Genomic DNA, 26,333 nt, shown 5'->3' with positions numbered 1-26,333 from the left:
GTCACGTGGCCAGCATGACAAGCTGCATCTGGCGAGCCAGCGCAGCACACGGAACGCCGTTTACCTTCCCGCTGGTAAGCGGTCCCTATTTATCTACTTGCACCCGGAGGTGCTTTCGAACTGCTAGGTTGGCAGGGACCGAACGGCGGGAGCGCACCCCGCCGCGGGGATTCGAACCGCTGACCATACGATCGGCAAGTCCTAGGCACTGAGGTTTTACCCACAGCGCCACCCGCGTCCCTAGGCGTCTCTAGATAGACCTGCCTAAACAGAAATGTTTTAAGCAGGCGCTGAAAAGAATACAGCTTAGTAGGATACCCACCTGTATGATAAAAGCATCTGTGTACTATTTGCACAGCCAATTAAGTATTTTATTATTTTGTTGATTACAGTGGATGATTTGCTTGAAAACAGAATCTTTGTTCCTGAGTGCCTCTGTTCCTTCTGTTGATTACTGCTGCTAATAATTCCTCATATTTATAGTTATGGCGCTAACTTGATCAACAATAGGCTGCCCAGAATCCTTTCATTTTAAATTGGGGGAAGCATATAATGCCGTCCTTTCAAGTACCGTACTTTATCATGATATCATCAGGATTTCTGACCGCAGACTCCTCCAGTTTCAAAATCCCACTGCACATGGGAAACTTAGAGGTGGCAATTGAAGCTTAGAGCTCAGCTTGCTATGAGCGTGGGCTAATGATGATCATAGGTGCTAGTGTTTCTCAAATGTTAAAGTATTTTCAGAAGATGATGATTTTCAGGTACTTACTACCAGCCCTGCCCCCCCCCCAAAATATCTTCCTGGCTGACCACATACTGGAGATGCACAAATTTCCCAGGCAGGTAGTGGGACTTCCTTCTGCAGCCCCTTCTCCCATTGCTCACTCTGGAGCAGTGTGCAATGCAATATGAAGGAATGACCCTTATAACTTGTGTGTTCATCATGCAAGAGTATTCTCTGTTCAGGTATGGGTCTCTTTGAGTCTGAGCTGTAGTAGGTCAAAGCGCTTAGTTCTTGAACAATTTCTAAGCCTGAGATTATATTCAAATCAAATGGAGAAGGAACACCTACAATTGGTGACGGGTAGTTATTATGATTACCTTTTCTCCAACCAGTTCAAGATGGCATACATGGTTCTCCTCCTCATTTTCCTCCTCACAACAACCCCATGAGGTCAGTTAGGCTGAGGGATAACAGCTGCCCCAAGGTCATTTGTTCATGTGAACGTCAGTCTTTTTGAAGTATAAGATTGATTACAGAATTGTGCTTGGTGTGTGTATTGATTTGTGCTATTTGCACTTTAGGTCTATGCAGTGGAACTTTGCAAATCGTTTTGTGAGGTCTTAAAAGATATCAACATGGATGGTCAAGTTCAAGTTCTGAAGGTAAAGGATTAATTTTCCAGTTTATTCTTAAAATATGTTTATGTTCAAGAACAGCCAAAATTACAGTGTGCGCACATTTGTTTTGTCCTATTTTCATGTCTGATTTTGTAGAATTTTTAAATCGTACAAGAATGAATTGCTTATAGTGCAGTAATTATACTGCACAATTGAATTTGCTTACGAGATTTGGAGTTTAAACTTTGCTGCTGTTGGGATGTAACAAAGTTTAAAAACATTAAATTTTCCTCTAGTAACTTCATTGAATATTAATGAACATCCTTGGTGAAGAATTTACTCTTTACTTGGTGAAGTTTATTGTTTTAGGGGAGGGGTGGGGAACGTTTGACCCTCCAAATGTTCTGCTCTACAACTCCCAGCAGCCTGAGCAAGCGTGGCCAGTGGCCAGGAATGATGGGAGTTGTGGTTCAGCGGCAGCTGGAGTGCCAGAGGTCCCTCACATCTGTTCCAAGGCATAGGTAGGCACTTACAGTTACAGTCATATACTATGTGTACTCATCTTTCCAAATCACAGAAAGCATCTATTTGGGAAGGGAGTGTTCAAAGAATTTAGCTCCAAAGGCAAAAGCAAGGGAGGAAAAAACCCTCTTGCTTCTAAAATTATTTACAACAATTTATAAGCTGCTGAATCAAAGACTCCCTAAGTGGAGTATATAGAATAGGTACACACCATTTGATTATGTCTCCAGATAGGCTTGCCAAAACAAATATGTTTTCCCCCCACAAGGATGCCTGTGTAATGTTAACTATAATATTAAGAATAATATTAAAAATTCTCTTTTTATGAAACCTGTAAATATTTTAATGGCAACTTAGAAACAATTCAAGCTTCAATCTGTTGAGGACACAGCAGCTATTGCTAAAAGCTTTTGTTGTTGTTATTGGATGTAAATGGTAATATGTTGAGCATGTGTGTATTTTCTAGGAAACCAGAGGGAGACAATTGGAGGATGTTAATTGAGATGTTGAAATAGTGCTATTATAGCTTTGCAAATTGGATACTTTTATTAGGATATCTTACTGCAATACTTATTCAATCTTTGTTGTGACTACTAATAATGGAATTTACATAATCACTCAAGTAAAAGTCGGCAAGCAATTAATTTTTCACAAAGCAGTGACAGCAGTCATGATCTTTGTGAAATTTATTGTCTGTGAAAACAAAAGTTTTTGAATCATTTCGCATGAAACTTGAATAAAGGCATAAATTATCACCCCTATTATACTTTTATATATTTTTGTATTTTTTGCTGGTTTTAGTGCTTTATATTAATGGTTTTGTTATATTTATGTTGCTACAATATATATGAATACAGCACTTAGAGGGTTTTTTAATATTATGAGGTATAGAAATGATATGTGTTTTGTGTGTGCATGTGTAAATATATAGTCACACATATATTACTAAATAAAAATATGTGACTTCTATAGATGATGGTCTGCTGTCTTTCACACCACTCTGATAACATCCGTTTTCTCACATTCTCATTTCAGGGTAAAGACCATTTCTGTTGCTTAAACTGAAACAGCTCATTCTGAGTAGCATGCAAGTTTTAAAATAGCCTAATCATCTTTGATCACTAAGTGTAAACCACGGCCACTTAGAGCGATGGCTCTTGGGCATTGTGAATGTGCTTGTGTATGTGTGTGTTCTCTCCTCGCACTCAACTTAATTCAATATTTCCTGTTTTAATCAAACTAGACCTTTCTGCTAGTAACATAGCAGCAAGCTTTGGTTTCATTAAAATCAAAAGTAATTAATTCAACCGTGCATGTGAGAGGAGGAGGAAGAAGGAGAGAGCACAAATCCCCTTGTCAACACAGACATAGAGAACTGTGGGTATGGATAAGAAAATATATCCTATTAGTCATTCCACCTTTTCTTCCTGTTGATTGAACCAGGAATTATATACAGTGGTACCTCAGGTTAAGTACTTAATTTGTTCCGGAGGTCCGTACTTAACCTGAAACTGTTCTTAACCTGAAGTACCACTTTAGTTAATGGGGCCTCCTGCTACCGCCGGAGCCCGATTTCTGTTCTCATCCTGAAGCAAAGTTCTTAACCTGAAGCACTATTTCTGGGTTAGCGGAGTCTATAACCTGAAGCGTATGTAACCTGAAGCGTATGTAACCTGAGGTACCACTGTATGATCATTTACTTGAACTGCTTTATAACCAAAATCTGCATCATGTCTTTCAGGTGGTAGAAAATGTCCTCAAAGTCAATCCACTGTTGGGCCCTGAAATGTTTCAACCTCTTTTGCCATCTGTGTTTCAGGGAATTATAAATGGGGAGGTAAGAATTTCTTATTTGTGGCAAATGGTATCTATCTATCTTTTTTGAAAGTAACATATATCTATAATAGCTTTAAGAAAGAAAAACGTATATGTGTAATCGTAAGTGGAATGTTTCCTTGAAACATCCACCAACAAATTGCCAACAAAACAACAGGGGCTGAGGTGATCCTCTTTTTACCCTATGTTCAAGTCTGAAGGTGCCTGGTGCAAAATGCCCCACACTTATCTTTCTGAAATTCAGCAAAATTCATAAAGGGGCTACCATTTTTGCTAATTTCATCCAATTAGGCCAAGGGTCAGCAAACTTTTTCAGCAGGGGGCTGGTCCACTGTCCCTCAGACCTTGTGGGGGGCCGGACTATATTTTGAAGGGGAAAAAATGAATGAATTCCTATGCCCCACAAATAACCCAGAGATGCATTTTAAATAAAAGCACACATTCTACTCATGTAAAAACACACTGATTCCCGGACCGCCCGCGGGCCGGATTTAGAAGACGATTGGGCCGGATCTGGCCCCTGGGCCTTAGTTTGCCTACCCATGAATTAGAGTTTGGATTTGATATCCCACTTTATCACTACCCTAAGGTGTCTCAAAGCAGCTAACAATCTCCTTTCCCCTCCTCCCCCACAACAAACACTCTGTGAGGTGAGTGGGGCTGACAGACTTCAGAGAAGTGTGACTAGCCCAAGGTCACCCGGCAGCTGCAGGTGGAGGAGCGGGGAAGTGAACCCGGTTCCCCAGATTACGAGACTACCGCTCTTCTGATTTTTCAAAACTCCAAAACAGGATCCTATCTGAATATTTTCTTTTGTGCACACTCCTGCTGGAAAGTTCACCATGCTGCTGTTAGCCCTCTCTTAGCCCTTTAAGGCCAAGGCAAACTGCCACTGCCCTCTTGGTAGTGTTGCTTATTTCTGGCAGTATGGGGCTTCCAGGGCTCAGCAGAAAACAGCAATGCAAAGATACTCTGACTGTTGCTAAATTGCATCTGAGGATATGGCTACTTCCTTAAACCCAAAACAATATTAGCAGGTAGTATCATAGAAGGGACCCCGAGGGTCATCTAGTCCAACCCTCTGCAATCAAGGAATCCTGCTCACAGCCACCCCTGGGTCAGCTTGAACCACCAACCTTCTGGTTAACAGCCAAATGCACTGACCCGTTGTGGTACTATTATTATATATAAATAAAATGCTTCTTGCAGTCCTATCATTTTTCTGGGCATATGTTCCCTTGAACTGGTCCCAAGTAGGCATGGATAGGATTGCACCGCTACTGTGGATTATTTCCTACACTTTAAAACTAATTATGGTTTTATTTTTAATATAATTTTTACAGAAACCCCACTTAACATTCATTGGCATAATAAGAGAAATTACAATTTACCATATATTGTGTGTTAAAATGTAGCTCCAGATAAAGTGTTGAAGAGATAATTTTTTGTCTGCATTTGAGTTCTTCATGAAAGAGGGTGGGCTTTTTAAAAAAAATATACATGCTGTACTAAAAATTATACACTCTCATGCTGTTTGGAAGGTATTCCTGCTTCTCCAGGAAGCACATACCCTGCTGTTGCCTTGGACTTAGCAGAGCATTTGGCTTTTCCTAAAATTCTATAATGAAATACTTTCTGAAGGATAGACATTATCCTTTCCTGTGATGAAAAACAGGAAATTGCAGCAATTCCTATTGTTTTAAAGAAAAAGAAACTGAGCCAAAAGGATGCCTTTACACAAGATTATTTTGATTTCTTATTTGAAATTTCACATCCCATAATTGAAACCATATACTTGTAATTTTGGTTCATTTTTTGGTTGGGATTAGTCTTTCAAATGCAGCAGAACTACTCTTTCTTGTTTAAAGGGTTTTCAATCACTTCTCTGCTAAGCTGTTTCATAGCCCATTTTTCACACTCCAAATGCAACGTCCTCAAATAGCCCGTAGTTGATAATAGGACGCGTTAAAATAACATAATTTAACACATCTAGTGATTGTTTTTTCAGCCATTTGTGTCACTTCGCTACACTGTTCCATACAATCTTGGCAATGAGAAGTGTTACCACTGAGAATAGCAACAATGAGCTACTTGTTGGATTAATAGCACTTTTTCAAAGTAGAGGGGGGAAGCCCTGGTTTATTAGATGGTGAAAACCTGTTATCCATCTTCTTCATCTCCAAAATGGAGAAGGAGGCAGAATAATATAAATTCAAGCTATAACGTACACTCACTGGTGATGAAAAATTTCGATTATGCAAAAACAGCCTAAGTTTCTTTTGCTTATAATTCTATCTTCCTCCAGCCAGGGGTGCTGTTGTATAAATCTCATATTCACTGATGAAATTCAGTACTTCTAGCTCATATCTGAAGTTTTGGAACAAACTTTTCCTAATGATGTGTACAATGTCAGAAGCAAACTTTGTAACGATTCTGCTTGGCCTTTAAATGCAATAACATTTCCTTGGAAGTTTATATGTAACCTATACTTTCAGTTATCGTTGCTGTCAAGTAGTATATTGCAATCCAGAGTGTGCACAGTGCCATTAGCAATAGTGTTATGGGAAGAGAATTATTATTATTATTTATTCATTAAATTTGTATACTGCCCTTAATCCAAAAACAACAGGGCGGTTCACAACATAAAAATACAGAATATCTAATGTGAACAAAACCAAAACCAAACCCATAACCTTCTCTCCCACAAACACATTTTAAAAGCCATAGAAGGTTAATCATCCAGAGGCCTGGTTAAAGAGAAGCGTTTTTGCCTGGCGCCTGAATATATGTAATGAAGTCTCCCTGGGGAGAGCATTCCACAAATGGGAAGCAACCACAGAAAAGGCCTGTTCTTATGTTGCCACCCTCCGGACCTCTCTCACAGACATGCACAAAGAAGGGCCTCAGAGGATGACTAGAAAAGAGATACAGAAATCTGTAGTTACCAGTGAATTTCTGTGATGGACTAAAGCTAGCAGGACTAGGAAGGCAGTCTCCTGTACTTAGGTATGATGGAGGAGGAGGAGGAGGAGAAGGACCCTCTTCCCATGAGCCCTAGGCACTGCAATCCAAAGCAGCGTGGCAAAGGACAAACTGGATGGAATGCCGTACAAAGATAGTTCAGTGCTTTGGTTGTGCAGTAGTATTTTTCATCTCCAATTTTCAGCATTGTATGTGCCTTTCATAGCCAATAGTTGGGATTGTCTGCCAAATAGGGAGGATGTGGCTGCCTACTTTATCTCACAGGGTATTGTTTGAACATCAGTGACAGTATTTCAAGTTAGTGTTTACACACCTAAACTGGGCGGGTCAGTATTTGCTTCAAATAGGAAGTGATTTGATTATAATTGATGGCCATGCATGTTTATTGGTGATGTGCTGTTAGATTTCTAACTTGTTTGATTGTTCTCTTATTCATTTTTTCTGCAGTACGCTTTTATCATGTTTATTCATTTTCTGCAGTACGCTTTTATCATGTTTATATTTTTCTGCCTGATAGGAAAGCTAAGATTAACTGTTTTCATTTCAGAGGTACCCAGTTGTAATGTCTACTTACTTGGGAGTCATTGGTAGAGTCTTGTTGCAAAATAAAAGTTTTTTCTCATTGCTTCTGAACCAGATGGCATGTGAGTCTGGCCAGGAGGTAAGCCCTTACATTTTACAATGTTGAATTACAGATAGGTAGCCCTGTTGGTCTGCCATAGTCAAAATAAAAAAAATCCTTCCAGTAGCACCTTAAAGACCAACTAAGTTAGTTCTTGGTATGAGCTTTCGTGTGCATGCACACTTCTTCAGGTACTGAAGAAGTGTGCATGCACGAAAGCTCATACCAAGAACTAACTTAGTTGGTCTTTAAGGTGCTACTGGAAGGATTAATGTTGAATTAGTTTTATATGCAGGACATAAGTTGGTTGTACAAATCATATTTCCTTCCACCACATAACCTCTCTGGATTTTGTATTGCATTTGTTCATAGCTATGAACCATAGCTTTCTGAGTCTTCTGGATTGAGGAGGATAAAGAAATATCCTGAGTGCATCCCATGGGCTTTTTAAGACTTTGAAGCTAAAAGCAAAACATCACATTGCTTCAAGACACCCAAGTCTACAGTTTTAGTGCTTAAGGAGCAAATAATCAGACCACTTCTGATTATTCATCCTTGTCTTGGATGTGCGATCCCAGTCCATTTATATTAGCAAAGCTCTTTCCTTCTGATGGTAGACCCTTGTGCCTCATTAGAGGCTGTTCCAGAGGGTTTTCAGTGTTCAAAGGGAGGGGGTTTCAGAGATGTGGGGAGCTGCCACTGAAAAGCCACATCTATGCAGAATACCACCCACAATTATTTTGATTCCAGCTATAGCTCAATATAGGTAGCTATTTATTCAACAAAAATGTCAGTAATAGCACCTGGAGTCTTTAATAAGGTAATTGGAAGTATCATTCAGCTGCAGATAAGGAGACCTCTGTGTTCACTTTCCCTTTTTAAAAGATCACCATGACTTTTTTTAAAAAAATAAAAAATCATATGGTTCCCAGCTAAGTTAAATTAATTTTAATAGCAAACAAAATTCTGTTAAAGCAAGTGTTTTCTGTGTGATGCTGAGAAATAGCTGGCTTGTTAATTTTATACTATTTCTATCCAAGGAAATGAAGTTTCATGCAGCAAGGGATACCCTTAAAGATAAATGTTTTCCGCTGCTTAGCAATCCCATTATAGTCAAATAAATGACAAATTTGAATTGGTTTTTTAAATTGATTTCATAATGGACAAATATACAATCATATCAATCTACCGAAAATAAAGGATTTTACAAAGTGCGTGTGGCATCCCCTTTTGCTATAGAGCTGATTCAATGGAGTTTTGTTTGAATTTATCCTTGTGAAATGGAACACTAATATTTAACACAATTGTGTGTGTGTGTATACATGCACACACAAATACCAGTTATCATTATATATTTATATACATGTGTGTATATGATCATCCCAGTTATAGAGTTAGAATGTTATGCAAAAAACTTTAGATCCAAGTTAATCACTTAGGCTTGTCATAGTAACAAGAACTTCTGAATAAGAAATCATACTTTTTCATTTCTACCCGCCAGTTGTAAAATGGCTAAGTAGTTTGATTACCGTATTGCTTATAAATAAGATTTTCAGCAATCTATTGTTTTTTCTAGCCTCACCAGCTCCTTGGTCACATGATTGAAATGTGGGTTGACCGCATGGACAATATAACTCAGCCAGAGAGGAGAAAACTTTCAGCTTTGGCATTACTTTCCCTTCTGCCATCGGATAATAGGTAAGCAAAATTTTATATTGCCTGGAGTTCCAAACAGCAATGCTCCGTGTCATATCGTATACTACTTTTGGAATCAGGTTCAAATGCGTAGGAGGTTACTATACCAGAAATACATAAAAGGCCTCTTGGTGTGGAATCATAGAATTGTAGAATTGGAAGGGACCACGAGGGTCATCTATTCCAACCCCTGCAATGCAGGGATCTTTTTGCCCAATGTGGGACTCAAATCCATGACCCTAAAATTAAGAGTCTCATGCTCTACCAACTGAACTGTCCTACCAGCTAGTTGCATGGTGCTTAGCATCTTGGCTTCTTATTTATCTAAATGGACCTGTATGAATGTCTTCTCTTTCTCTAAACTTTTGACACAGGCCGTCCTTTAATTTCTCAAAGAAATAAAAGGTTCTGTCAGTGCAATAAAATAGGAAAGAATCCAGGCTGCATTATAAATTCTGCTGAAATCAGTTTAGATTTAAGTAGCTATGCAAGCTCTTTTGATATAGAAAGATGAAATCATGCCTGTTTTCCTCTGGATTATACCAATAATAAAGAATGTATATGGTTGATTGGTTATTTGATAAAAAATAATTGAAAATAGAACATTATAAAGTGTTCTTACCTATTACTCACTTACACAAGTTGAGTTATATCTATCTAAACTCCCTGTTGCACGTTACATTGGTCATTGTCCTTATCAGAGACATTTGTGTTATATGGTTGCACCTATCATGTGGTTTTCTGTGCAGTGAAGCCAAGAAATAAATGTAAAGCATGTTTCAATGTACTGTGTAAAACATCATTCATTCATCACATTTATATAGCACCTTTATCTTCCAAGGAGCTCAAGGTAGATCAGGCTAAGAGGTGGTGAATGGCCCAATATCACTCAGTGAGCTTCTTGGCAGAGTGGGGATTCGAATCTTGCTCTCCCGGGTCCTAGTCCAACGCTCTATCCATGATAGGTCATAACAAGTATGTTTCCAAATGAAACTATGAGATGCATATCATTTGTCTTAGCCTTACTGAGTAGTATCTGTTAGGAGAACAGGAAGCTGCCTTGCACTGAGCCAGACCATTGTTGTCAGTGGTGACTGACAGGGGTTCGTCGGAGTTTCAGGCAGCAGTCTTTGCCAGCCCTCCTTCGAGACACTCAGGACTGAACCCGGGACCTTTTGCATGCAAAGCAAAGGCTGTAAAGTTCAGCCATGGCCCTTCCTTCTGGTGATGCTCAGGTTCAGGTTCTAGGCTTTGCCTCGGTTCACTCATCAATCCCGGGTATGAGTGGGCATTGCAAGGCTGCCTCCTCACCATGCAGCCAGTCTGTGGGGTGAATGCTGCACTAACATCGGACTGTGCAGCAAGCTTGTTCACATACCTCTTGAAACATTTGTGGAGCAGACCCCCGAAGCAGGGGTCAGCATACTTTTTCAGCTGGCGGCCAGTCCACTGTCCCTCAGACCTTGTGATGGGCCGGACTATATTTTGAAAAAAAATGATGATGCAAGAGCACCACGAGCCCCGGTGGCTGCTTACCTGTGTCGTGTGAGCGGCAGGGGCCGGCGGTGGCGGGATGATGAGTGGCACGTGAAAGGGCTCTGGAGCGGGGCTGCTTAAAATGGCGGCTGCTCGAGCGCTGCTGCTGCTGTTGGTGCCAGTAAAGCCCAGCCCCCTTCCTCCTCTAGGCAGGGTGGGGAGAAACCAGGAGGAGGAAGAGGCAAAGAACGTGTGCACTGGCGATCCACCCTGCGATTCCCAGACCGTCTGTGGGCCGGATCCAGAAGGCAGTTGGGTCTGATCAGGCCCACGGGCCTTAGTTTGCCAACCCATGCCCTGAAGTCTATTTGTCTGCTTCTTCATCATACTGCTTGCAGTGCTTCTCTCAGCTAAATGTATTAACTGGAGTGATGTTACAACTTTATTATAACCCCACCTTCCTATATGCCTACAGATTTAGGATATTGGTGGCGATTTGTTTTGTTTTGCAGTCATTTCATCTTATAAAACCTACAGATACTGCGTTAGATCTTCTGCTGATTTGCCAGGTTCTTTTCTAAGCCCTAATTCCTATTGGAAAGAGGGATTCACACATATTTATTTGCTATTATAGCTCAAAAACCTCTGCTCACTCCCCAAGGACCACTTACAGTAAATTTTATGTAATAGCACCAAGAGCTTATGGTACATTTTAGCTAGTAGCACTTTGATATCTTACCTTTTCTATAAATTAGAAATTGTTTCTTTTACAACAGTGTGCCCCATAAGGCAATTTATTAAGTCTCTTCTGCTGCACATTTCCACATTGGTCACCTGAGGCTCTTCCCTGTGTCAAAAATGTTTGTGCTCCAATAAAATACAGATGAAAAAATGTTTTACTCAGTATAAAACAAGTACTGTTTGAACTACAGTATTTGATTTGGTGGAATAATACTTTCTAAGTGTTGGAGACAACTTAAGAGCATTGTCTTTTTCTTTCCTGTGAACAGTTGCTTTTACTGGTTATAAACTAGTTATAAACACATCACACATTACATTGTTTTTATACTTAAATTAGCTTAAGCACATGCAGTCTTCACTATACATAGTCATATAAAGCAAATACGGACTATTATCAGCACCGTGGGAAGACAGATAAATAAATCCAACTGATTTTTAGAGGAATGAATTGCAGAGATTTCCCCCCCTCCCCCAACAGTCCTTCAGAACTGCAGATAAAATAACTTCCTGTCTCTCAGTTTCCTGTATCCATGGTAACTTTATTTTAACCAGTCATTGTGGAGAAGCCAGTGGGGAAGAGTAGATGTTTCCTGTAGGAACAGTTGCAGAACCTGCAACAAAACGTAAGAAACTAGCCTGTTGTCTAGAAAGTTTTTAAAACTCCAGCATATACATGTACTAATACTTTTACTGTGGTACAGAAGAAGAAATTTTAGCTGATAAAATGTGCATCACATTCTAGGTGAGAACCATTTTAATATACTTTAAACTTGGAACAGTTAAAGTGACATTAAAAGTTTAAGAAGTTACCAGTGGGATGAATTTAAGTGGGATCGCTCATTAAAAAGTCGTTAAGGAGCTTCTGTCTCTGAAAGCTGTTAGTTATACATTACTTTTAAATTTTAACTGGTGAGATTGTTAAACCATCTTGTTTATAACCATCTTATAAACTAATAAATTGTAGACATAGTTACAAGCCAGAGAACAATAGTATAAGAGACAACATTCACAAAATAGTGGAAATAACATTATAATATTGCATGCTTTTATCATAATGAAATCGGAGAGTTTTGAATAAGCATTTTAAAACTTTTCTCCCCCCTGATAGCACAATCAAAGATGACGGGAAAACTCAAAGTCTGGGATATGTGTCAACTTCACCCCTTTGAGTTGTTTTGGAATTCTCTTCCTTGTTTATTTCTGTTGCTGATCCAGGATATACTTTGCTGTCCATCTGTTTGCCAGCAGTGTAGAGGCAGACAAGCTGACTGCCGTGATTCAGGTCTTTCCATTGTTCCAAAGAATTTCCCACAACATACCGTCTTTGTATATTTAAGTGGGAATAACATATCACACCTAAATCCAAATGAACTGAAAGGCCTCCGGCAACTCGCTGTGCTACACCTGGATAATTCTAGCATTTTATATGTGTACCCAAAGGCATTTTCTGAACTTAAGAAATTGTGGTACCTACATCTGAATAATAATCAAATAAAACACTTGGATCCTGGAACATTTGAAGGACTTTCAAAGCTTCGATCTTTATACCTGCAGAATAATGAAATAGCTTTTGTTCGCAAGGGATTATTTAGTGATCTTGCTTCAGTTCAATATCTGATGCTGCAAAGTAATCGTCTCAGGATTGTTGGCAGTGGCATTTTTGTCGGCATGATTAGTCTTCGGATTCTTAACCTAGCGAACAATAAGATTTCGTGGATATCACACTCGGCATTTCGTCACCTTGACAACCTCACATGTTTGTACCTTGACGGTAACAATTTAACACGTGTGCCGTCAAATGCATTTGCTGCATTGAGCAATCTTGAAAGACTTTCATTGTCACATAACCCGATTGGATCAATACCTCCCTTTGCATTCAGAGGACTTGACAAGCTTCAACATCTATCTCTAAAAAGTGCCAAAATAAAAGCTATCCATGTGAATGGCTTTACAGGTCTAAATAATCTTAAAAAGCTACTTCTGAGCAATAATGATTTGCAAAACATCAATTCCAGTACCTTTGCACTGTTGGAGGAGTTAATGTTTCTGCAACTCGATAGAAACAAAATAATCAATATTGCAGATAATACATTTGAAAAAATGGGATCCTCTTTGAAGATACTGAATCTAGCATTTAATAATCTTACAGACTTGCATTCTAAAGTGCTTAAGCCTTTGGTCTCTTTAACTCACTTACAGGCAAATCACAACCCTTGGAATTGTAGCTGCAGATTACTTGGGCTAATTAACTGGCTGGCATCTTCATCCATCTCTATTAAAATTCATTGCCAAAATCCTTCCTTTTTGCATGGAAGGCACTTGAATTATGCCAACTGGGGTTTGGTTGCAAACTGTTTCAACACTACCACAAGACCTGGAATATTCAGGAACGTAAAGCCAGCAGGTATCCATCAAAGTACCACTACTTTATTGATGAGATCGGATAACCCCCCCTCAAGCAATGCACTTTATGAACATTCAAAGGATGTGGAAGCAAATACAGTTACATTATGGGCAGAAGTGCCGACCTCATCAGCTGCTCAAAATCTGGATGGAACCTATTCCAGCAGGAAGCTGAGACAGGCAGCTATAGTGTTCTCAGTGCTAACGGTGCAAATACCAGCGCAGAATATACCTGTTAATTTGACCATGGAAGAAAGCAGAGCATCTCCTCCAGAATCTACTTCTGTCTCCTTGAAAACATCTCTAATCTGCACACAGCAGGTCGAGAAACTACATCAGGCATTTGACATTTTATTAACCTTTTTTATTTTGGCCTGTGCTGTGATCTTCTTTTTGATCTACAAAATCATTCAGTTCAGGCAGAAGCTCAAAGAGCAAAATGACTCTGACAATGGAATAGAATACTATGGCTTTTATCAAGCTGGAAGCTACAGCATAACGGATCCAACTCAGCCTGTACCCCAGCACTCACTGGGAAGTTCAGAACTGGACCACCGTCAGCCTCCTAAACCAGCAGCACTTCAAAGCCAAGCGCAGGTCATCTTATTTGAACATTCTGCATTGTAATATACTCAGCAGGGATTTTTGTGGCTGCATGTATGAAGTCTATAAAGCAACAGCGTGAGATATTTTGTAGATGAAAGTTCAACAACTGATATGGGGGGGGGGAATCTAGCCTGTCTTTTTCAACTATTGCCATATTTGCTGTCATTTTAATAGCTTTTTTTTGTATGAAACTTAACTTTTTGTGAATTGGTGTGTGTACACATACAGACATGAGGGCCACCGCTTGCATCACCAACCTCGCTCCCCACCCCTTGTCAAACCCACCCACCCACTAGACTTCCCCAGCCCTTCTTCACCCAGTACTAATCCATTAGACCAAGGCTCCAGCAGAATGGGCCACCTTTAACAGTCAGGGCAAGTCATCTGTCAATCACATAGCACAGGCATAGGCAAACTTGGCCCTCCAGATGTTTTGGGACTACAGTTCCCATCATCCCCAACCACTGGTCCTGTTAGCTAGGGAAGATGGGAGTTGTGGTCCCAAACATCTTGAGGGCCGAGTTTGCCTATGCCTGACATAGCATACTTGGTGCATGATGGATAAGCAGGTTGCCCCACTTACCTGTCCAAATCCTGAAGCCAGTGGTTGTAAGCATGACTCATGCTGATCCTTCCAAGCTTTTGTGATCCTCTCCAGCTTTTCTTTTTGCTCCCTTTGGAGGTGCAAAGGAGTGTCAGCCCCACCTACTGCTCTTGCGAATCCTCCCATGTGAGACCTCCCGAAGCCTTCCTTGCCCCTCCCCACAGTTAGATCTTTTTCCATGAGGAGGAGGGGACAGTGGCAAGTGACCCAAACGAGTTATAGAGGAATAGTTTTGACAGGCTGGGGCAACTCCATCCTGCTTTCCTGCTGCCCATTGAAACAGCTCCCATGAGGTGGGCAACAGTGGTGGCTGCCCTAGCCTGTCATGACTGTAACCTCTACTGCATGCCTGGGCTGGCCACTGCTGCTGTGAAGGCCTGGCAGCTCTCAGAAGGCTGTTGTCACACTGTAGCTTGCAGCGCCATCTGTCTGCCACCAAGCTAACTGCTGCATGACAACAGCCTTAGGCAAAAATATCATGGGAGATACACATTTCCATTTTGTTCTGTCTGCCTGTGGAAAATCATTCCTCAAGAACTAACTTTGCACCCCTATGTGTTTAGCCACCTATATCAGATGTTAAGTCCTTATCTATCAGGATTTTAAGAGTTTTCAAATATTTATTTGTATTAAATGATTCTAGGAGCACTGTAAGGCAACTTACAAATGAGTAAGTAAAACTGAACTGTAGCTGGCAGCATCATGAAACTCAGTTACTTGTAGAACTAAATAGCTTTTATTGGGGAGAGACTGTGAGATAACAGCAACATTGTAATGCACCATGCTACTCAACAGAGCGCAGCATTCTAACAGGACAGGTATGTTTGTTCTAATGAACTGTTTTATGTGTATTTAAAGTCTGTTGCCAATGTATCAACTGCCTGCATTTTCCCCATGACAGATCTTTGTCCTGGATACATAGACAGAACTAACTAAAGTTAGAAATTTATAAGAAAATCTGTTGATATTGTAAGAAATACTACGTTTTGCAGTTTCTCGCATCACAAACTGAAGATGTTTTTTGAGAGATTCATTTTATCAGTGGAACGTCTTAACGTTAAACTGTGGTAGCTGGAAAAATGGAATGGGAGAGCAACATCCTAGCACTTATCTGTGTTGAGAGCTGAAAGAACCGGTGCTGACATGGTTGTTTGTGATAATGGGATTCCATTCTAAATAGATGACATGAATCTTTGCAATGAATTATTCTTTAGTAGAGGAATTTAATTACCATTGACTCTGTAACTGTTGTTTGTTAATCAGATGGGTAAAGTGGATTGGGTAATTATAGCATCCAAAAATTATACTCAGATTGCCTTGACAACATGAAAAACTTGTGTGGCTACCCACTCTGTTTTCAGAAGGGCCCATGTACATGTCTGTCATTGCATAAATTGAGTCTTGTGATTCCTGCATTTGAGCTGTATGAGTTGAGCTAGATGACCCTTGGGGCTGCCTCCCAACTCTACAATTCTGTGAACATTATCTGTGCCTGCTGGACAGTTAAGTGTGCGCACCTGTTTTCTGTGATCTTTCCAACTCCCTTTGAGTTGTAAGAATCACAAAGATGAAATACATTCAAGATATCAATATACACATAACACCAGAAGAGCAGTGGTGGGCCTATGTCTGTTAACACAAAATGCATTACTACATTTGAGGCAAGCCAGCACATATTTTCAAGCAGATCTGACAGTTCCTTTCCGAAAATGAAAGAGACCTATCCGTACTACTGTACTGAGGGTATCTCAATCATACCTGAGTGTGCAAACCTAACTACATAAAACCAGTTTTGTCTTGGAAGTATTTCAAAGATGATTTTTCGAGGTTGCCAGCAGCATTCCCTAAATCATAGAAACCCGAATTCAAAGACTTAACTCGGGTTAAGAACTTAATTCGTTCTGGAGGTCCGTTCTTAACCTGAAACTGTTCTTAACCTGAAGCACCACTTTAGCTAATGGGGCCTCCCACTGCCACCATGCCACTGCCACACAATTTCTGTTCTCATCCTGAAGCAAAGTTCTTAACCCGAGGTACTATTTCTGGGTTAGCGGAGTCTGTAACCTGAAGCGTCTGTAACCCAAAGTACCACTGTATAGGAGAAGAGGATCAAGCTTAATTGGTTAGAGTGTGGTGCTGATAACCCCAGGGTTGCAGGTTCTATCCCCATATGGGCCAGCTGCATATTTCTGCTTTGCAGGGGTTGGACTAGATGATCCTCAGGGTCCCTTCCAACTCAGCAATTCTATGATTCTACTGCTACTCCACTCAGAATCGTCTACACATCACTGGCCCTAGCCTTCTGATCAACTTATATAATGCTACAGTGGGCCTTGATCAAGGTGTATTCAGAACCGAAATATTCAGTTGTTTAGCACTAGGATCCGATTGATACTTTTAAACATTGTTTGGCTGAACACAAACCTCCTCGTGATCAGGAACCCTTCTAAAGGAAGCTTCTAGGTGCATTGAAGTGAATGTACTTAGAAACTCTCTTCAAACCTTCCTACTGAACATACGAAGGCCTGAAGTTCAGCCATCATGTGGGAACTCAGAGGTTTCTTGTGCATGCCACTGCTCCCTATTCAAGCGCTCACGTGTTTGCTCAAATACCCAAATAGGGCTACAGTTGTCCTCTCCTTATTTGTTTATTTTAAAACATTTTTACTCCATCTTCAGCTGAACTAGCTCTCTCACAATAAATAAAAGTAGGGCCGTCTCTGCCTGCAGTCTCGTGATCTAAAAGGCACGACCCCAAAGGGAAAAGGGATGTGAAAGAAAACAAGCAGATCTCGACCACCAATTCTCAAAGTTAAACACTAGTTCTTATAATGGCCATCTGGAATGAAAACAATTCACAGAGAGGATGTCAGTAAAGTTCATCTCCCTAATCTCCACTAAATAAATGTTTCTGTGATATACAGGCAATGACCATTTCACACAGGGGTTCTGTTCTCTCACAGAGCTAGATTTCCCTGGAGAGAGGGATTGATTCTTAAACTACTTGGAACTTCAGCCCTGTGAGGAAAACAAGGGTCTTTTAACAACTGAGCACCATTAACAAGCTATAGTTCCCAGGGTTCGTTTGTGAGAAGCCATGAGCGTTTAAAGTGATATGATACTGCTTTAAATTTATAGTGATGGTGGACCCTTACGCTGTAATCCTAACTATGGCTAGAAGAGTTTGGATTTGATATCCCACTTTATCACTACCCTAAGGAGTCTCAAGGGACTCAGGTGGCACTGTGGGTTAAACCACAGAGCCTAGGACTTGCTGATCAGAAGATCGGCAGTTCGAATCCCCACGACGGAGTGAGCTCCCGTTGCTCGGTCCCTGCTCCTGCCAACCTAGCAGTTTGAAAGCACGTCAAAGTCCAAGTAGATAAATAGGTACCGCTCCGGCAGGAAGGTAAACGGTGTTTCCATGCGCTGCTCTGGTTCGCCAGAAGCAGCTTAGTCATGCTGGCCACATGACCACATGACTGTACCACATGACTGTACGCTGGCCACATGACTGTACGCTGGCTGTCCCTTAGCCAGTAAAGCGAGATGAGCGCCACAACCCCAGAGTCGGTCACGGCTGGACCTAATGGTCAGGGGACCCTTTACCTTTACCTTTAAGGAGTCTCAAAGTGGCTAACAATCTCCTTTCCCTTCCTCCCCCACAAAGACTTCAGAGAAGTGTGACTAGCCCAAGGTCACCCAGCAGCTGCATGTGGAGGAGCAGGGAATCGAACCCAGTTCACCAGTCCACTGCTCTTAACCACTACACCACACTGGCTCAGAAATCCTACTGAACTCAGTGGTGCCTACTCTTAAGTAACTGGGGTTAGAATTGCACCCATAACCTGTGCTGTTGCTTTAAAATGAAAGTTTCTGGAGGGGAAAATATGTTCTTGAGATTCAATAAAATGCTTCTGCTTCTAAAAGTCACCATCTTTCATTGCATTTTTTTTATATTCCCCTTCATTGGTGAAACCCCTGGACATGAAGGAAGTGCAAGAAATAAAAAAGGTCACCTTTGCAGCAGCCATAATAGATAGAGAGACGCACCCTGCAGGCATCCCAAGATGGGATCAGGCTGACAGATTAGGTCCTTCACATACATTAATTCTGAGCTTTAACCACAAGTTGTGGACACTGAGCAACAATTTCAGAGATGAGTGTCTGCATCTTGAATTTAATTGTACGCAAGACATACCAGTGCTATTACTAATTCAAGTTGCCACAGAGCAAGCCATGCATTTAAAGATTTTCCTCCGATCCACGGGGAAATCAGCACTTCAGATGAGGATTCCCTGTAAATTGATATTCAAGATCAGATCCTCAGTTATTGTTTCCGTCGATGGACCCCCTCCATATAGCACTTGGGGCGGTGTACACATTTCATTTCTTCTGCTTTTAATTGGGTTCACACGCAGGCGTGACAGATGTTCGGTGCTGTCAGTTTTAACAGTAACTGCTTGGGGCAAGAGGATTGATTCCAGCCCACCCCCTTTCCTCCAATATGTGATTGGCACTGTCAGAGCAAACCACGCCAAACCTGTTTGGCAGGTAAATGCTTGGAGCCAGTTATTGGGGAGGGGACTGTGCAAGTGTTGTTTTCCTGGTGTGTGTTCTCTCATTTTCCCTATGGCCAGTTTTGCAGTTGCCTACGAGACACAAACTACAGAAGTTTCTGTAGTTTGGAGTTGCTGCTTGCGAGTGTACTTGGCTAAGCTCTAAATTAAAGGAAGTCGCTCTCCAGAGGTGTTCCCTTTAAAAAGTGCTGAGGAAATTTCCTGTTTAGTTAGTTGAGCTAAACCGTTTTCCTGTTCTTTTCCAGTATTATCCAAGATAAATTTTGCGGCATCATAAACATTTCCGTAGAAGGGCTTCACGATGTCATGACTGAAGACACGGAAACAAGAACTTTCAAAGAGTTAAGTGAAATGCTTAATTTGTTTGCGCCTGCTGCATTTGATAAGCTGCCAAGATCATCTTGGCTCAACCTTGTTTACGAATGTTAAGATGAAATTTGTATGCTTTGATACTTAAAAGTGTGAACTAGTGTGGCAGTTCTAGATTGCTAATGCCTTAATAGAGTTTGGCTCACAAATGTAAGTACTGTATTTTCCTGTCTATAAGACGCCTCCATGTATAAGACTGCTTGGGGCAGTCTATTTTGGAGGACTCCGGTTTAAGAAAATGGGGAGAGATGTATCTGTGTATAAGACGCCCCCAAAATTTTGACATTTTTTTTTAGGGGGGGAAACCTAATCTTATACACAGAAAAATACGGTAATCATTTTGCATTCAAGTTTTATATACATCCATTGACAAATGTCCATATTTATGTGTGCCTACTTTTTTGTACAGATGAGCAAGACTTGTTTAGTTTAGATCAACTTGCATTGGTATAAAGCCTGCTTAAATAAGCCTCTCATTTGGATTTACGGAACTGTGTGCAATTATTGAAGGATTTTAAAGTAGCCAATTAGGAGCATAGATTTTTAGCTAATGTAGTGCTAACAAACCATTCCGTCAAAGATTTATGCTTGTGCAACCGGACCCGCCCCCCTGACACTTCAGAGAGCTTTGGGAGAAATCCAGAGCAGTTGTCGGGAAAGGAGAGTTGGGGGGCCAGCTGCACAAGCTTAAATTCCTTTGCAGATGAGACAGTTACTACACTGAATACAGGCCAGAAAAAAATGCCTTAGACCGAGTCAGGCCATTGGCCAATCTAGCTCAGTACTGTCTCCACTGATTGGCTGTGGCGCTCCAGGCTCCAAGCTGAGGTTGTTGGCTTGTTTGGTTGCATGATATCTGCATATGGGTTCAGAAACGACCAAAAAAAAAATGTTCTCTTATGTATGATAGCGTATAACCAGTGTGGCGTAGTGGTTCGAGTATCAGACTGGAACCTGGGAGACCAGGGTTCAAATCCCCACTCCGCCCTGAAGCTCACTGGGTGGCCTTGGGCCAGTCACTGCCTCTCAGTCTAACCTACCTCGCAGGGGAGGGGGAGAGCTATGTATGCCTTGGAGAAAATGGTAGGGTATAAATGCAATAAATAAATAAAAATGCCTGCAGAGGAAAGCAGCAATTACAGAAGACACTGGCATGTTACAAGCATACTTGAGACCACTCTTCACTTCCACCTGAAAGTATTGTTCTGTTGTGTTTCGATCCATGTTTTCTCTCATCCTCATCAAGAGATTTCTGGTGCTGCTGGCATAGCAATCTGTGATGATTGCTCTGGGTGCCTGGCTCATGAACTCTTTTTACACAGTCAATTTATCATGAGATTACAATTCCAGAGACAGGGAAGTAGAGCACTGATCAATGGGGCTTTTACATTCATTGCCTTCTGTTGCCTGTATCCAAAAGAATTTGGAGTGATGCTATAAACAGAGTTCAAGAAGCAGTGCAGGTTCCCTCTTGTGTTTATCTATCTGTGAACAACAGGTAAATGTTGTTCTTTGTTTTATACCCTTGCTTTGAAGCCCTCACACTCCATGGAGCTTTAAAAGTTACAAAACAGATCTTTAAGGATCCAATCGCAGACCCAAAGATAAACATAACATTGCATTTGTGACCTTGCGTTGCAAGCACAATTTCCTTTGTACAGTGAACCTATACGAGGATGCAACAAACAATTTGAATGAGAAGACCAAAAAAAAAGTATATTAGACTTTTAACTTCTCTTGGCATGCCTAAGTTGAAAGCCCTAATTTATTTGCATCCTGTTTTTTAGTTGCATGCTGATGTCTCTTTCTGAAGAGCCCAAAGTGACGGAAGAAGAAGAGCCTCCCACAGAGCAGGACAAAAGGAAAAAGATGGTACGTGCCCAGCACTCCGAGTGTCGAAAGATGTAATTTAGCCATGCATAGACCAACTTTTGTGTTCCTCGGTTTAATTGCTATCATGTCCGTAGTTCCTGAAACATTCAACCCCATCCCTCACTGTGCTGTTAGGCTGTGATGTTCATGCTTCTACTGTTCATGTTTGTAGAAACAATGCAGCATAGACAGGATTCTGGTAGCTGGACTTGGGAACAGCATCTTTGGATTCTAAAGAAAACTAGAACCATATTCACACACACACACACACAGACAGACACACACACACACACACACACACACACACAGAGAGAGAGAGAGAGAGAGAGAGACAGACAGACAGACAGACAGACAGACAGACAGACAGAGACTTAAAGAAGAAGTTAGAAGATTAAGTCTGAGGAAACTCAAAAATTACCCAGAGGATTCTCTAGAATTCCTTGGGTTGCTTGACTTTTGAAGAGCAGACCAATGTATACCACACCACATGCTGCTTTTGAAAATCCCCTCAGTTTCAAAAGCAGTTCTCTGTCTGACATGGAGAGCCACTATTTGAACAACCTATTTGAACAATGCCTATCTCCCATTCCCACCACCCTTCTGAGTAACACCCCTCCCCACCTTCTCACTATATAGAAGGATCTAGCAACTTCTGTTTCAGTGTATCTGAAGAAGTGTGCATGCACACGAAAGCTCATACCAAGAACGTACTTAGTTGGTCTTTAAGGTGCTACTGGAAGGAATTTTTTTATTTGAACAACATAAGCCCAGTGCCCCTTTGGGTATGCTGAACTGGTTGCGCATGTTGTTGGATCCTAGAATGCTGCCATTTGGCCCACCATTCATTCGCTTGTTTATTTCATGAAATTTATACATTGCTTGGTTGTAAAAAATACTAATCTCAAAGCAGTTTACAAAAAGATAAGACAATAAAATCAGCAACAATTTACAACCTTACTTTAAAACTTACGAAAGTTAAAATACTAAAACAGATTAAAGTTACCTCAGATATTCTGTTGCAGACTTCAGTTTTCATGTAAAACTGTGGGGGCCCTTCCTCCTTTGCTTTCTACATACCAGATTGCCAGTATATTTTGCTCTAAACATTAACACTGCCATTCTTAAAAGTTACTAAAGACTTGGCTTTCCCCATCTTGTTCACGTCTTAATTTAGCACCTCCAGTGCCTGTAACCTGGAGCGGGGAACTTAATAATCTAACTTTTTGCTTTTTAAAAACATAGCTCAGGGCAGTTTATGACAGACTGAGGAGTTATTCCTCACAAACTGAGAATAACTTACTCCTGCTTAGAATAACTGCTTTAAAAAAAAAAGAGTGTTGAAAAAATGTGAAACAATGGCTTGGAAATGATCAAAAGTAAGGAAACATTTTATGCACAGAGGATCTTCTTTAATTCATGTGTGTGTTTAGAATAGTGTAAACCTACATCAATAAATAACAAAGAAAAGCAAGATAATTGATCCCCTTTTATATAACATTCAAAATATAGGGCACATGGATAATTTAGTATGCAGTTGATTAAAAAAACTACACATATGCACACACACACAATATGCATACTTATATGTATATGGTCTGCAAAACTTGCAAGAACAAGATTATAATTGGGGAGGAAATACTAGACAACTGGTGATAATTTTATTGACCAATGGTTCCACATAGTAGGGACTGGCATTTGGTTCATTCTCCCTCCTCTGAGTGAGCAGCTGGTGTGAATTTGGTGCTCCATGCTAGCAGAGACCCAGAAAACATGATTCTGGTCTCTGTCTAAAGGGGGTAGGAAGATCACATGAAGAAGTTCTTGTGTGTGACTCGGCAAGGGAGCTTGCTATCCTAGCAACTGAGTGCTAGTCCCAGCTCATAGGGCAAGGAATAGGAATGTTCATACTCCCGTTTGAAACAGATTAGGAAGTTCATCCTGATGCTAGTTTGCTTTCATGCCCAGTTTTTAAATTAGGTTTATTTCAAATCATTTGCCTTACCTGATTATGAAGTTTGTGGGAACCACCAGCTATATTGACAGGCTAACAGAATGAGGAAGGAGTCAGTGATTGTCATGCATGTGGGCACCAGTGTCACTGAGATTTGACCACTGGCCCCCAAACCATGGGTATCCATGCACTCTTGCTTCACTGGTCAATAATACTTCACAATATATCCAGTTCCTTTAAATAATGTGTTCTGCAAAAGAAGGGGTGGGGAGTGTTTGTTTGTTATTTAATATTATCTCAAATACCAATGGTGTTCCTCACTGCTGAAAAATCCAGTTGTGTTCTCTCAACACAACTCTATCATCCACAAATTGAAACTCTGCTGTTCTAATTGGCCCTGCACATGACAGGAATAACATTCCTGAAAATGCTTCGTTGGAGACCCTGAATTTTAAAAGTTCTACTTGATAATCTAAATTGAGTTTCAGGGCACTCATTCCTATATTTCTAATGGCTTCACACTACAAAATGTTACTGCACATAGACAATGATCAGAAATACGATGGAACTATTTTAGGATTCCATATTGAGACATAGCCATGCTTCCGTGAACTGCATGTAGTTGCTCTAGATTCTGTAACCACCCAATGAGTCACAGATGTCCATATTATAATTAAGCAAGATAGAGTGATTAAAACTATAAATTAAATACAGGGAGGTTTATGGTTTTGTTTCTATGGGAAAAGATGACTCACATGAGAGAAATAAATACTGTCTTTGCTGGGTTGTTCAGAGGGATACATCTGAATCCTAGACATGTTAGCACATAAGTATGTCCTGCTAAGTTAAATGGAACTTACCTCCAAGTGGGTGTGCATAAGATTGCAGCTTCAGAATTAGATATGTTTTACTTATAAGCCTATAGCTTGAAAATGTTACAGCAGTATGAAGCACTAATCATCATTAATGAGGAATAGAAACGGAAGGAAGACATAGTCCAACATGCAAGAATAAAAGACATATTTTGTATAAGACAGAAGTAAGGCAAAGGGAGAATATTCCCCTATACGAATGACAAGAAACAAAAAATTACTATCCAGGCTCATTAATGGAATTCTTTTTTCTACTTATCAAAGGTTCTAATGAGGTTTGTGGGGTTTGCTGAAAACTTGGCTGGTTTACCTAGGCCTTTCCTGGCCGCTAATACTAGGTATATTACACTTCAACTGCTGACACCAACACTGAAGGAAACAGAGAAACAGAAATTGAGTTGTGAAATGTCTCAGCTTGTGAAGTTAGACTGTAGTACTTTAAACTTTGGTGAAGAATGCCTCCTGTTGGCTAAGTGAAGAACTATCACAAACCCTAGGAATTAGAATGAAAATAATTCCAATTTTTTTGGTCATAAAGTTAAAATAATTTTTCTTTCTACTTCAGCAGATTTAGTGACTGCTGAGCCACTTAAAGTCACAACGCTTCTTTGGTTTTTGAGACCTTCTTCTTTCTCGTTTTAATCTGATTAGTCTGAATGGCCTTGTTTGTGATTAGAATTAAGATTTGATCTGATTGGTGGTCCTCAGCAAAATTTCTGGGAGCCATTTTAGCACTGAAATCCTAAATCATCACAGATTGTATTCATAAAGACAAAAGACACTTGTGTGCTGTGAATGTTTATTGAGCATTGAGCTAGCTATTTGATTTCTATTCCACCCGCTTTCATTCCAAATGAATATATCATAATTTTAAATTTTAAAATACATATATCTTGCAGTCCATGTGCACACACAAAAAAGGCCATCAGCTACTAACGTGATTTCCAAGTGGATGGATTTAGATGCCCAAAACCACACAGTAGCCTCTTTGGAATTTTACTCTGTGGCAGGTACAACCATATGAGTAAGCAGTCATTCACAACCTCTGACTCATACAGCAAAACCCTATCATAGCTGTTCCAAAACACATGCAAAAAAAATGTGTTTTAACACTTAATCCAGCCATGTTGTGCGATACTATTAGAACCTCTCCTTATGGTAAGCACTTAAGGGGCTATTGCCTAACTCCCAGTTGCCTGAATACACTCTTTATTATGTGTTTGCAGTTGATTTGTAGTTAGAATTTTTCAGCTGGTTCAGAGTACATGGATTTATATGCTGAGATTCCGAGGCGAAAACTAAACACTGGGTGCAATTGCACATTGCCATGGCTTGCTGTGAATGCACATGGCTTAGTAGTGCATGCTGCTGAATCATTCCTGTTTTGTTCCTCCCTTTCTTGGCCTGGGAGCCATGGCTTGAAGCACAAATCTTGGCTTGCCATGGTGTGTGAACCTGTGTTCATGGTTTGTTTCTCTGCAAACAAACCAGAGTGCCAGGCCAAGATTAGTTATTGGCTTACATGGTTTCTTTTGGAGAAACAAACCATGAGCATTGGTCCACATGCCCTTATAAACAAAGGCCAAGGTTTGTTCCTTCCAGTTCAGTGAAGGGAGGAGAGAAATGGGAGCGATTCACCAATGTACTCACTGCTTGTTCATGATAAACCATGGTACAGTGGTACCTCAGGTTACATACGCTTCAGGTTACAGACTCTGCTAACCCAGAAATAGTGCTTCAGGTTAAGAACTTTGCTTCAGGATGAGAACAGAAATCGTGCTCTGGCGGCACAGCGGCAGCAGGAGGCCCCATTAGCTAAAGTGGTGCCTCAGGTTAAGAACAGTTTCAGGTTAAGAAC

The 26,333-nt window shown here is 40.6% G+C and overlaps 2 protein-coding genes and 1 long non-coding RNA gene across 4 annotated transcripts in view; 2 read left to right on the top strand and 1 right to left on the bottom strand.

Moving 5' to 3' along the window:
- Positions 1 to 26,333, top strand: part of IPO11 (importin 11) — a 72,368-nt gene that overhangs the window by 39,517 nt on the left and 6,518 nt on the right. Inside the window, exons 24-29 of the mRNA XM_081213298.1 lie at positions 1,309 to 1,389; positions 3,608 to 3,703; positions 7,232 to 7,345; positions 8,883 to 9,004; positions 19,657 to 19,752; positions 21,568 to 21,652. Of these exons, the coding sequence (XP_081069424.1) occupies positions 1,309 to 1,389; positions 3,608 to 3,703; positions 7,232 to 7,345; positions 8,883 to 9,004; positions 19,657 to 19,752; positions 21,568 to 21,652 (594 nt within the window). The remainder of the gene's footprint in view (positions 1 to 1,308; positions 1,390 to 3,607; positions 3,704 to 7,231; positions 7,346 to 8,882; positions 9,005 to 19,656; positions 19,753 to 21,567; positions 21,653 to 26,333) is intronic.
- On the top strand, positions 9,013 to 16,238 carry LRRC70 (leucine rich repeat containing 70). Of its 2 annotated transcripts, none has more exons than XM_081212892.1 (2): positions 9,013 to 11,841; positions 12,327 to 16,238. In XM_081212892.1, exons 1-2 carry the CDS (start codon positions 11,802 to 11,804, stop codon positions 14,246 to 14,248), a joined length of 1,962 nt encoding a protein of 653 aa, XP_081069018.1. In that variant the 5' UTR covers positions 9,013 to 11,801; the 3' UTR covers positions 14,249 to 16,238. The 2 variants fall into 2 exon arrangements, with proteins under 2 accessions (XP_081069018.1, XP_081069019.1); XM_081212893.1 differs by having other exon boundaries at positions 9,013 to 11,960.
- Positions 20,229 to 21,560, bottom strand: LOC308597435. The gene is made up of 2 exons (XR_014012981.1): positions 20,497 to 21,560; positions 20,229 to 20,390 (listed from the first exon to the last, which is right to left on the bottom strand). It is a non-coding gene; the product is annotated as an uncharacterized lncRNA (long non-coding RNA).

This window comes from Podarcis bocagei (genome assembly GCF_964188305.1).
Source record: "Podarcis bocagei genome assembly, chromosome: 11".
NCBI lineage: Eukaryota > Metazoa > Chordata > Lepidosauria > Squamata > Lacertidae > Podarcis > Podarcis bocagei.
This window is presented reverse-complemented; position numbering and strand designations above follow the sequence as displayed.